Source organism: Ambystoma mexicanum, chromosome 4q (assembly GCF_040938575.1).
Source record: "Ambystoma mexicanum isolate Mex_15411 chromosome 4q, UKY_AmexF1_1, whole genome shotgun sequence".
Lineage (NCBI taxonomy): Eukaryota > Metazoa > Chordata > Amphibia > Caudata > Ambystomatidae > Ambystoma > Ambystoma mexicanum.
This window is the reverse complement of record NC_090928.1, coordinates 1226240010-1226252525: the sequence shown is the minus strand read 5'-3', so window position 1 is coordinate 1226252525 and position 12516 is coordinate 1226240010. Positions and strand designations below refer to the sequence as shown.

General features: G+C 46.0%; 1 protein-coding gene across 1 annotated transcript in view; it reads left to right on the top strand.

Annotated features, from left to right (window-relative positions):
• Window positions 1–12516, top strand: part of LOC138468291 (exportin-5-like) — a 1210104-nt gene that overhangs the window by 851250 nt on the left and 346338 nt on the right. Inside the window, exon 21 of the mRNA XM_069608777.1 lies at window positions 8550–8646. Within this exon, the coding sequence (XP_069464878.1) occupies window positions 8550–8646 (97 nt within the window). The remainder of the gene's footprint in view (window positions 1–8549; window positions 8647–12516) is intronic.

The window sequence follows — 12516 nt, the reverse complement described above, 5'->3', positions numbered from 1 at the left end:
CTTCACTTGGTCATATTGCCACTTGGCGTGCTACCAAATCTGAGGATGGCTGCCAGAGGCGGGGCTTAGGGAGAGGGCAGTCATTGGCTGGGGGCAGCATGACCCAGAGATCAGTGATTGGTTACTACTAAGAAAGACAGATCAGAAACGAAACTGATACTGATTTTTTCTTTACTGAGGATTCCCAGCCTGACGGGAATATTCATGAGCATGTGAATCCATGCCAGACCATGCTGGAGAACAGTTACAGGTAAGTAACTTGTTCCTTACTGACTGTGCATATAGTAGCGGAAACAGAGCAGCCAGGTTTATCATAAGAGGGAGAGTGCTGTACCTTGGTGCAAAGAAATTGTAGCATACATATGATCCAAAGAAACACAAAACACTATATTGAACAAATCAAAGGTTTACTTAAATGCAAGTAGGCCAAGAGGAATCTTGGGAAAATAAGTACTATCACATTATATATAAACACAATTATAAAAACATGATATTATAGTTTGATATGATAGTTTATTTATATAGCGCCTATACACAATGTGTTTCAAAGCGCTTCAAGGCAAGGAAGGGAACAAGGGAGGGGAGGAACAAAACAAGTGACTATCGTACTAGGCCTGACAACATTTCAGATAGTGCTGGTGGGAAGGGGGGTGGGGGGTCAACAGTAAGGGGCTAGGGAGCGACAGACGAGGTTGCTATCATAGGTCCAGGGACAATTCTGATGGAGTAAGTGCATAGAAGAAAGTAAGGGGACGAGATGGGGGTGAAAAGGGACAAAGGGAGAGAAGGAGAGAACAGAGTAAGCAGTCAAAACTTACTCCTGTGTGCAGGAGGGGGTGGGGGGTGCACAAGGGAACAACACGAGTGGGATCAGAGAGGGTGGGGATGGCCTGTTGAGACAGAGGGAGTAACGCATGTTGGTGCATGCTTACCTGCTGTTTTAGCAGGGGATCGGACCCTGGATCCTCCTGGTCCGAACAGGTCCAAACAGCAATAGCCCTTTTCTTTGACTGTCCTTCACTTTGGACGCCTGGCCGAGAGGCGCCCTTCATCTAAGAGTTAAGAGCAGGAAGGAAGAGGCAGGGCTAAGAAGGTGGGCGGGACTTAGGCCAGGTGACCTAGATCCACTTACAGCTGCTCCCCAGCTGCAAAGGAAAAGAGGCTGGAGGGTTCCTTAAGTAGGGAAAAGAGCAGCGAGCAGGAAGGTGTACAATGCTTTAAAGTGCCCTTTGTAGTGTATTATCTAGTATTCCTAAGTGTTTTACAGTTACCATCTTAAGTATTTAAAGTGATTCTGGCGTAAATATAATATATATCTTTTATATAAATATTTGTAAGTGCTTCTTTGCTGTGCCTGTATAACATTCAATTTAAAGCTTACATCTTGCTCTAAAGATAAGCCTAACTTCTCTGCCACTCTACCAAGGTCCTGAGCTAGTACAGGCTGATGCCAAGAGTTTGGGGGATCTACAAACCACTGGGGTAGCTTACTAAAGTCTTACTGCCAGTAGGACTTTAGAAAAACTCCTCTAACCCCTTGGAGTGACTATCTTCTGTCACAGGCTTGAGGCAGAGTGTTTTACCCCAATAGCAGTAGGCTACTTTTACATGCCTGGATATTGAGAAGTTGATGTATAAAAGTAGCAATCTCTCTGAGGAGGCTATTGGTGTGATGCGCTCTGCAAGGATCCCATCCATCGAGTCCATTTGTGCCTGTCGCTGACAGTCACAAGTTCATGATTGATGGGGTTATAGGTTTGGTGTGCCCCGCAGGCATGTTCCGCATGTCTCTACTAAGTCCGAATTAAATTTTGCAATCATTAAGGGCCATCTGGCCACTCTTGCCCCATTTTAAGAAAATACTGAAAAAAGAACTCCTTTCATAATTTATGTCCCTGCTTGGGACCTGGACCTCCCCTTCCATGAAACAGTATATGGAATATCCATTTGAGCCTTTCCGATCCGGTCTGTTTTGCTGACTGTCTATCAAGGTAGCCTTTTTAGTAGCTTTAATTTCTGCAAGAAGTTTTCAGAACTTTAAGCATTGTCAATTTTACTTGCCTTGTTTTTGCAATTCTTCTAAGAAATGTTACCTTGTTTTGTAGTTTATTTGTATAGCGCAGCCGAACCCTGGGGTAACTGGCCGCATTAGACTTGTAGAGCAATATGGGTTACAGAAGGTTGCATATGCGAATAACAGAATAAATAACATGAGGACCAGGTTACAGAATGGTCCGTGACAATGGAGGCAACAAAAGGAACAAACTGGACCTTGTTACAGATTGGTCCGCAGCAAAGGATAGCACAAGTTGACAGGGTGGGAGAATTTGCTACGGGCAAGTAACAGGTTATTCTTGAGTTGTGAACGGCTCCTTCACCTTGGCTCTGAATGACCAGAATGAGTTGTCAGCTCTGATTGCGTGTGTTCCAGCATTTTGCTGCTAACATAGGGAAGCTAGCTCCCCCTGCATTTTAAAGTTGAATTTCAGAATGTTTAGTTGGTGCCGATATGGGGTTCTGCTTGGTCTGGATGAACTTTGTCTGGTGAATTTATCTGATAAGTATTGTGGGGCTGTCAGAGAGGCATTTGTGTGTGATGACAAGTGCACGTAATTTGATTCTGTCACGGATAGAGGGCCAATGAACCTCTTTCCTGATGGTGGAGATGTGAGCCTTGAGAGGGAGGTTGAGTGCGCATCTGAGGGCGTGGTTCTGTAGTCTGTTCAGGTTGTGATTGGTAGAGCCAAGGAAGAGTGTCCTGCAATAATCCAATCTAGATAGTGTCAGGGCCCTAGCCAATGTAAGGCAGCTGTTAGTCAATAAGAATGGTCTGCATGCGTTAATGAATTTATTAGTTAAGGCCGTGGAAGAGAGTGGCGTTTATTTGTATTTTAAGCGAGAGTGTGGAGTAGAGATACACACCCAGCATTTTAACTTCTTTTGAAACTATTGTGATGTTGCCATCAATGATGGACTGATACCTAGGGTCGAGTTGGTTGAGACGGGCCTGGGAACCGACGATTAACAGTTCCGTCTTGTTATTTAAGCAGAGGCTATGGGAAGTCTTACATGCTTGAATTTCAAGGTAGACTTCATTTAACTTTGCAACATCTTTCTCATAGCTCCCTGTGAGTGTGATGAGGACCTGGGTGGCGTCAGCATAGTTTGTATGTGACACCTAGGTCGTCAAGGCGGTCAAAGAGGAGCTTGGTAAAGATGTTGTAAAGCGTAGGGGAAAAACAATATCCTTGGGTGACTCCACATTGGATTGGGACGGGGCCAGCTGCAGCAGAGGGGGCAAAGACCTTGGTCATTCTGTCAGACAGAAAGGACCGAATCCACTTTGTGGCATTCTGGGAGAATGCGACAGCTGAGGCAAGATGTTTGGTCAGAATATGATGGTTGACTAAGTCGGAGGCTGTGGACGGATCCAGCAAGAGCAAGATGGCCAGATTGCCCTTATCTTTAGCTTCATCCATTTGGATTTTTAGGTCTAAGAGGGCTAATCCTGGCCATCCTGCTTACCAAAAGTGTCAGAGCTATATATTTTTTTTTCCTCAGCACCCTCTTTCGAGGTTGAAGATCACTTAACAGCTTAGACCCTAGAAGGGCACTAAAATTCGATATCGCCAGAACAAAGGAATGTTGTGTTGATCAGCTGTGCAATTACTTCACTTCCCCACGAAAGGGAAGACCTCTCTAAACAGACCATTTTTATATGGTGTTGCATAAGGACATACTATGAGCTGGCATCCATTGAAGTACCACAGGACAGTTGAGCCACGTTAGGCAAGATTGTGTGCAGTATGCTTTGGGTGCACTACAGCAACCTTGACCTCCTGACAATAGGAACCCGACTTTTGGTACAAGTCTGTACTACACAGGTTGGTAGTGTGGCTGAGCAGCCAGACTTATCTCAAGAGGGATCAATGTGAGCAGTAGGGATTTTACACAGATCCAGTGACAAGTATCCAAATAAAAACTTGTACTCAAGGTTTCTTGATTAAACAATTTTTAATTTAAGTCAGTTTGGTCTCGGGAGGATAGCTCAGCAGCGACGTGCTCGCCTTAGAAGCAAGGCGACACGGAGCAACACCGGTTCGGTACCCGGGTCAGCACTTGAAAGTTATAAATAACCTATCATATAAGCCTTCTTCAGCAGGTGCAATATAACAGTAACACACAAATACACTCAACTACACACTTAGTATCTCTAAATCAGTAAGTACCCATTTGGGATGACACAGCTGATTCCTACTCCCAGAGGTGACTTAAATAACTATGAAAATGTGGACATTAATATATCACTGGTACATCCAGAACAATACTGAGTCGAGTGTCAAAGTAAAGAGGTTTTAGAATAAAACATAGGTCACACAAATATTCTGAAGCCGGTAAGTACTTTAGAACCCCAAATGCAAAGCAAGTTAACCCTTTCCTGGAAGGAAGGTTAAAAACACAGTCCGAGGACAAAGTCATTAAGGTAGGCAGGCTAGCCAATATGAATTGGGCAAAAGTCTAGGTGAGCTGAAGCACTTCTTGCAGGTAAGTAAAAGTCTTGCACAATGTTTTAGAAGTCTTTGTAGAAACAGTAGAATCGATGTAGAGCCACAAGCTGGGAGGCTTGCAAGGAGTAGAAGCTGTAAGCAACTCTGCATAAGCAACCAAGACAAGTCTCAACTGAGATCAAGTAAGGCTACACCACAAGAGGCAAGTACCCTTAGTTTTACAGTACCTTTGGTTAGAAGAAATGGTTCCAGCTGTCTTCTGTTCATGTGCAGCTCTGCAGAATCTGGTGTTACTGGCTGACAGTCGTGGGGACAAGAGGGAGGACTTCTGGGGATTTCTATACTGGCATGGTCAGCAACAGCAAAGGGTGAACTTAAAATCAGTGGCACTTCGTATTTTCAGCTCCTTGCGTCTCAGCAAATGGCATCACTGCGGTTCTCGGCTACCACTTTGGACTTTCCTTGCATCTGGAGTCCAGCACTCTGTTGAGGGGGCTCAGGCTTGGTCAGTCCTGCTTCCTGGGAGTCCTGAGGATCTTCCTGGAGCTTGCGTCCGACTTAAAAGTGGTGCATCTTTTAGGGGAAGTTTGCGTGCTGTACCCTTTGGGACCACTACACACAACTAGGATTACAGGTTTAAGCAAAACCAACCTTTGGTACAAGTCTGTACTACACAGTTTTGTAGTAGCGCTGCTGAGCAGTCAGGTTTATCTCAAGAGGGAATGTGAGCTGTAAGGGTGTTACACAGAGGTCTATAAAACAAGTATTCAAATAGACATATACTCAAGGTTTCTTGGTAAAACACGTATTCATTTATTTCAGTCATTTATAAAACATTCACTAGAAGGAGGCAATTTATATCGCACAAAAATATACTTCAGTACTTCACAGTATCAGGTTCTGAGGCATTTAACCTACTTTGAAGGAGGAGAAAAATGGCATTCGTAGCATTTGAAGTAGGAACAAAAAGGCATAAAATAATACAAATGAGTTACTCTAAAACAGTGCAAATAGTTTGAGTTCACCAGAGGAGTTGATTCAATGCAATAGGTTAGGCTAAAGTCTTGTATAGGATAAAGCAGTTCTGGAAGTGAAACAGAAAAGTTGTTGCCAAAGTTCTCAGTAGTTAGTAAAAGAAAGAATCGTATGTTGGGTCACAAGCTGATTAGGCCTGCAAGTTGCCAAAGTTTTACACACTTTCGCAGTGAAAGGTAAGTTCTCTTGGTCGGGTTTTTACAGTACCTTACAATGAAGAAAAAATTCAGCTGAAGAAGAGTCTGTTCCTGGCAGTTGCTGCAGATCTTGCTGTTCCTGAGCCTCAGTTGTGGGGACAAGAGAGAGGACGTTGGGGGACTCCTGCACTGGGACTGGTCAAAAAGCTGGCAAAGGCAAATCTTCGATTCCGGTAGCTGTAGTCAAGCACACAAACTGGTGTCCTTCTCCCTGTCTATTTGGTTTCCTGCAGTACTCTGAGGAAAATACTACCATCTCCGAGAATGGTATCCAGGTGGCTTACGAGTTGATTGGTGCCACCAACTCAAAGGGAGAAGTCTTTGCAGGGCTTCTCTGTCGAGATGAACTTGGCGTTTCAGACCTGCAGCAGGGCTTCACCGGGCAAACCAACGGTCCAGTTGTTGCAGCAGCCGTCCTCTTCCAGCTAGTCTTTGCTTCTTTCGTTACAATGGTCGACTCTGCCTTCCAAGCCAAAAAGCCTTGCCTTTTATGCAGGTTTTTCCCATTTATTACAGCCTAGCTGTCAATCACATAGCAAGGTAAAGTGGCTGCCTTTGCCGGACAGCTAGCCAGCCAATCACCTTTGGGTGCAGTCCTGTAATCAAGGGGATTAAGCACAGGGCGTTTTGGGCACCTTCCTCGCTTTCTGCCCCTGCCAGACACCCTGGAGCCAGAGGTCGTGAATCCTGCCAAAGACAAAACTAAGGGACCAAACCTGTTTTGGTGCGCGGAGTAGAAAAAGAAGGATCTTTCCAGCAAGAAATGGCAAAAAAGACTGGGGCCGTTTTGACAAAATGGGCACCCATGGGTGCCTTACTGCAGCTGCGAACGTAGCCTGCGGTAAAAATGAACGGTAGTTAAATGTAAACCTCTGCCACCTCCCATTAATTGTAGAAAGGGTAACATAAAAATGTTACATGTGACAAAGGGGATACTAAGTAACTCCTCCAACACCCTATTGTAAGATAGTGTGTGCTGGTTCTAGAAAGTTGCACATGTAAGTAACGTCAATTTCCCTTCACTGTTCTTGGAAACAGTAGTTTATCCAAGAGAAGGTATTTAAACCTTGGGGGAAACCTGAAATGCTTCCCTGTGCCACAATGTAAAAATATGAAGGTGCTGTGCCACAATGTAAAAAGATGCCTATGGAGTTTGTCAGACTCCAAAACCACAAGAAACAGCGTCTAAATCACAGATAATTACATGAGTGGGAAAAGGTCTCTCTCTCTCTCCAGGTTAAAAATGAAAAGTCCTGAAATCTGGCAAATAGTGCTGGGGGTCTCTAAGGTAAAGGGTGATTAGCACATTTCGGAGAAGTCTCCCTAACAAGCTATTTGAACAGTTGATCAGCAGCTACTTCCACTTAGAGGGTCGGGGGGTGGGAAGGGTCTCCCCTTAGTCAACATATACCAATGTTCGAAGGGGTCCTCTTTGTATACTTTCACAAAAGACTATAACTGTAATTTTCAAGTTATGTTAGGAGGTTGGTGTTAAAAAGGTGCCTACTTTCCCTTTACTGACCTCCAAACTGTCATTGGCATCGGTTTGAGGGTCTTACCACGCTAAGGAATCTGGGATGGATGGATGGATGGATGGATGGATGGATGGATGGATGGATGGATGGATCTATACAACAAACTACTTAGAGTTGGTCATGTTCTCACTGATGGTTTCCTTCTACAGATTCATCTTCGCCTTCCTGTCTACCCCCCTTCAATACCCCTGTAAAGTCAGTACTGGTTTGTTAATTAGATATTTGTGCAAACCTTTTTGGTGACAGTGCTGCCATTTGCTTGCAGGGTTGTGATTGGGGGGGGTTAGGGGGGGGGAGTGGTGAAACTGAAGTAAATGGTGTTGGTGGCTCCAGGTATGTTGACTGGTGGCATCACTGTGACAGATGTGATGGATTATACCACCTAGCTGCAAGGTGCTACCTGGTGGTGGATTTCAAAACGGGCCTGTCCAGATTGCATCAGAGGTGAAAACCAAATAAAAAATCTATTGGGAAAGCCATCATATCCAATAATAATGTAAAGTCATTTATTAATTTAACTTCCTGCAAACATTTGATTTAGACTATCTCTAGTGTGGATATTCATTTTATTTGAAAGGTTTTATAATTGTTGGCCCAGCATCCTTAAGTGCTTGGCTTTCATTCCTTGACCACTCTTGTGAATATGCAAACTGAGGGATGTTCTGCCCTGCCTATAGCAATGTCCCATTAGTACCCTAAATGAGGGTTTATGAAAAAGCTGCTGACACCATTTTTCACACTGAAGAGTTACTAAAGAGGTGCAGGAGTTCACACTGAACCAGTGGTTAACCCTAATGGTTAGGAATACATGAATGCTCCCCTACCGACAAAGACTTGTGGAATACTAGCTTGTGCCTTTTACTGCAACTACAGATTCATTTACTTTTGAACAGTATTTATGTGAGCCTTCCTTTTCAAACTTTTGACTTGTTACATTGTATTTCGATACGCCCCACTCCATACCAAGAACAAGTTCTTGAGTGCCCAACCACTTCTTTTCTGTATGTGCACCAGGGATATCCTTGTAAACCAGCTATTTTGTTAACAAGCACAAACTAAACATTGGGCAGTGTTTCTTACATTTTTAAAGGCATCTCTTTATAGAAATGTGTTGCACCAGTGCTGTCATGACATCTAATTCTGGTTTATTGCCTTAAAGAAAAGGATTTGATGAGATGATTATTGTGGTGTGGAAGCTAAGCAACCAACACAACTTGTATTTTAATTGTGCGCTTTTTCTCTCATCTTGTTACTTTTCTCTTTTCTTGTTACAGATGTCTCGCAGGCCCTGCATTTTGTTTCCAGCACGCCCACTTTCAAAGCAGAACATTTGAGTGTACAGGATTTCTTTTACACGTTGTATTCAAACTGGTAAGCTCACTTGTCCTTTATTTTATTTAGATTGCTTTATTTAATGAAAGACCACCTTGTCTGAGACTGCACTATATAGCCACTTGATTCAGATTTACCTAGGTCTGTCCCCTTTTTGAAACACTGATCTTGTGTGTCAGAAAAGTAGACTCTAACCACTAATAAGCTTACAAAGCCACTTTAGGGGAAAGTGTGGCCTTTTGAAGTAGGAGACAGAATAATGCACAGAGGGAACATACGGCAAATTTGTTGTGAATCAGTGACGCTTGTGACTATAACTTAAATGTGATTACTTCTCCCCAAGGGGGAGCCCTTTTCCATAAGGCCAGGGAGCTGTAGCTGCTACCCGATGGTCCCCATGGGGGTGATATAATGCGGGAGGACCTCATGGGGAGGGACCTCCTCTCTGGGTATAAAAACCAACATCTAGTGTCCAGCCCTTGTAAGAACATCGTACCCCCATGCACTGGCCCCCCTTTCATCTTCTAACCTTATTGTAGACTGGTTTTCTCCGTAGGCAGTGAATGTTGGCTGTGCATTTGCCAAATATTCACTGGAGGGTGATTCAGGAGGCCACAGAACACATCCCACAGGGAGAAATGCAGAAAGGATTTCTGCGATTGGTCGAGGTGGCCTGCCAATCCCTGCAGACTGGCCCGGACGTTGCAGATTGTGTGGGCTGAGCCACGGGGTCAGCAACAGTTTCTCTCCCAATGTGCAAGCAAAATTACTCTTGCCTTTGATGGCAGGCACTTGTTTGGTCCTAGGGCTTATGAGTCCTTAAAAAAATGTAAGGAATCAAAGTTGGCTGCTAAGTCTCTGGCCTGGCTGCCCAACAAGCACCTAATCCTTTTAGTTCCTCCTTTAGAGGAAGAGGGTTCCGACAAGTTATCCCATTTGGAAGGAAGGTGCAGCCTCAGTAATTCAGGCAAGAGCAAAGGTGTTTTGCACACTCCAGAACTGGCAGGGACGCATCTGGGGGGGGGCCGGAAGACTGCACCAGCGGTGGAGCCGGCTCGGCCTCAAAGCTGCATTGAGTTCTCCCCCACGTTTTCCCTGTTGGTGGGAGGATTGGCGTGCACTTGCCCTATTGGCAGGAGATGACCTCCGAGGCCTGGGCATTGCAGCTCATCTAAGGGGGGAGCAGTATCGGGGGGTGGGGGGGGGGGCTGACTGTCTGCCGTTCTTACAAAGGCCTCCAGACAGGCCACACGCTTGGCTGGTGGCAGTTGATATTTTTCTATAAACATTTGTGAACCTATGTTGCAGGCTGTCTTCGCAGTTGCAGCCAGGAACACAGGGTGCGTCATTCCATTAAAATTGTAGCTGTACGTTTGTTCTTGCCATCTCTTGATGACTTGTCCTTTATGAGGCCGCCTTCTACCTAGATGGGTGGCAGTGGTCTTGATGAGTCTCTTGTCTGTGGTGGGTTTCCCTTGGAAAGCCCGCCAAGGCTCTGAGTGCCTGAAAGGACAGGAAGTGGGGGAGGAGACCAACTCCCCTGGTCTTAGTTCTACAGTGTGCCTCCTTGGAACCAGTTCCAACTGGGAGGCTGGCTGTCCTCGTGGACAGCCCACCTCTCAGATTTGCATGAGACTTGTGGTATAATTGGTGGTCTTAGCTAGTTTTTCAACGGGTAAGGCAAGGGTCTTGGAACTAAACCCCAGAGTCGACCACTGGATTGAAAATCTGAAACAGGACGCCTGCAGCCACTTCCAGCGACGGCCAGTGCCAGCAACATAACTGTTATCACATCAGCAACCTTTGAACAACAGGGAAGACCCGAAAAGAACTTCCTCCCCAGCACTGATGGGATCAACCAGTCCCAAGATGAACTTCAATTTGCACCATCCCTAATACCCAGTGTCCTGTGCCATTTTGTGGTGCAACATCTGCTGAAGGTCGGTTTCGTCTGCAATTTGGTAGGCATCCTTCTGGACCTCCAGTGACCGAATCCCACTCCTGAAAGTCCCGTCAACCGAGACCAGGACCGAGAAAGGACACAAACTCCACTGCACAATAACCAATCTGCATACAGAGCCTGTGAAAGGCTCCAACACTCCAGTGCTGTGGAAATCCACTGCTGGGCGTCCCACTGCTCGAGTGCATCTAGCTGCCCCCCCTCCAAAGGACCTTCTTCAGCCTTACAGGATAAGAAACCTAAACCAGGGACATCTGTCACCTCACCTGGTGGCCTGACCTGGTGCAGATTTGATTCTCCATTGAAAAGATACTGTCAAGCATTGGTCTTGCTATGTGATTTAGTACAACGGGATGGCAGCAGTTAAGCCTTTGCACTTCTCCCAAGGGCACCCTAGGTCCCTCTGGCATAAAGAACCTATTTGGACCTAGCTTATTTAAACTATTGTACTTACCTGCAAACAGAAGACTTCTTCATAGAACTTTGCTATATCTAGTACTCGCCTTATTCCTTCCTTCTCAACCTTGGTCACTGGACCCCCAGTGCACTCTTGACTGTGTATAGCACCTACTACAGGTTGGACTTCTGAAGCCTGGCTAGCAGGGGTTAATTTGAGTTAGCAGTGATTGAAAAGTTTGCTTACCTTTTACAAGAATTTTAACATTTCTTTTATCCTACTTTGATTTAAAGTGTGCCTCCTTTTATCCCATTTTGATTTAAAGAAGAAAAACTTTTATTCTATTATTTTACCATGAAGAGTACTTATATTTAGAAAGTTGGGCCATAATGAGAAATATGGATGTTTCTGATGTTTGTTAATCTGCTTAGAATCACATGCTGTGCATAGGTCCGACATCCAGTGGTCACTGCGGAGTATTGCATTTTGTTTTTCGTAGTCGAAAAGGGGACGTCGACAAGGCGTGTCTGAAACACTATCCCTATAGTGACGTGCGTTGTACCCACAATCCCTCACGCGTCGAGGTCCCTCAGATTGTTTTTTTCCGCCCAGCTTCTGGTCGCCTTCACGCGGAGCTCCTCGAGAGACATTGCAACTCCTCGACCTCTGGTCGTGTTTTATCTAATATTTATAACCCCTCCCTCGACGCAGTTGTAAGCTGTTCTCCGCCGAAAAGAATCTTCGACGGAGGGTCGAGCGGAAGAAATCCTTCGGCGCTGCCGAACACGTGGCCTGGCCTCGCAGGCCATATACAGTAGGGAGAGTGGGGTCGTGGGACATCTCTGGGTCTTTTCTGAGAATGCCTCGGCTATGGAGAGGACACCGTTTAGGTTTTGCCCACTTTGTAAAGGCAAATTCACTTGGAAGGACAAGCACTCACGGTGTAACCGCTGCTTGCCCCTCGATCACAAGGAGGAAAGGTGCGCGGCTTGTCGGCTTCTTAAGCCTAAAACTCTAAAAGACCGAAGGGTTAAAAGGTGGGCGGCCTACGCGATGTCGAAGGCCGAAGGTTCACCCGCCGCTGCTACCACCGACAGTGACGAGGAACGCGATAACACGACCTCCGCTACGGAAGTCGAAACCCCCTCTAAGGAGCGCTTACGCGCTTCGTCGTCTGTCCCCGGCTCCGACGGGCTCGGCTCACGCCCTGCTTATGGGGATGAACACCCCGGCGACACAGACGCACACAAAGATCCACATAAACACACAACCCACGGCTCTTCTTCGACAAAGTCGAAAAGACCTTCGGCGCCCAAGGAGACGCAGGTTCCACCGGCGGCCTCCTCGGACCGTTCGGGTTCGAAGCCCCTCTCGCAACCGCAGCCGCGACCTGCGACTGGGCTTTCGGTAAACAAGGGCGCTGCCACCAAACCATCGGCCGGTGCGCATCAACAGAAAGCGCAGACCGCCGTAGAGCGTTCGATACCCATAGCGTCGAAAACTCAAGCTTCCGCCGACAAACGAGTCGCCGACAAGCGAGTCGCCGATAGCT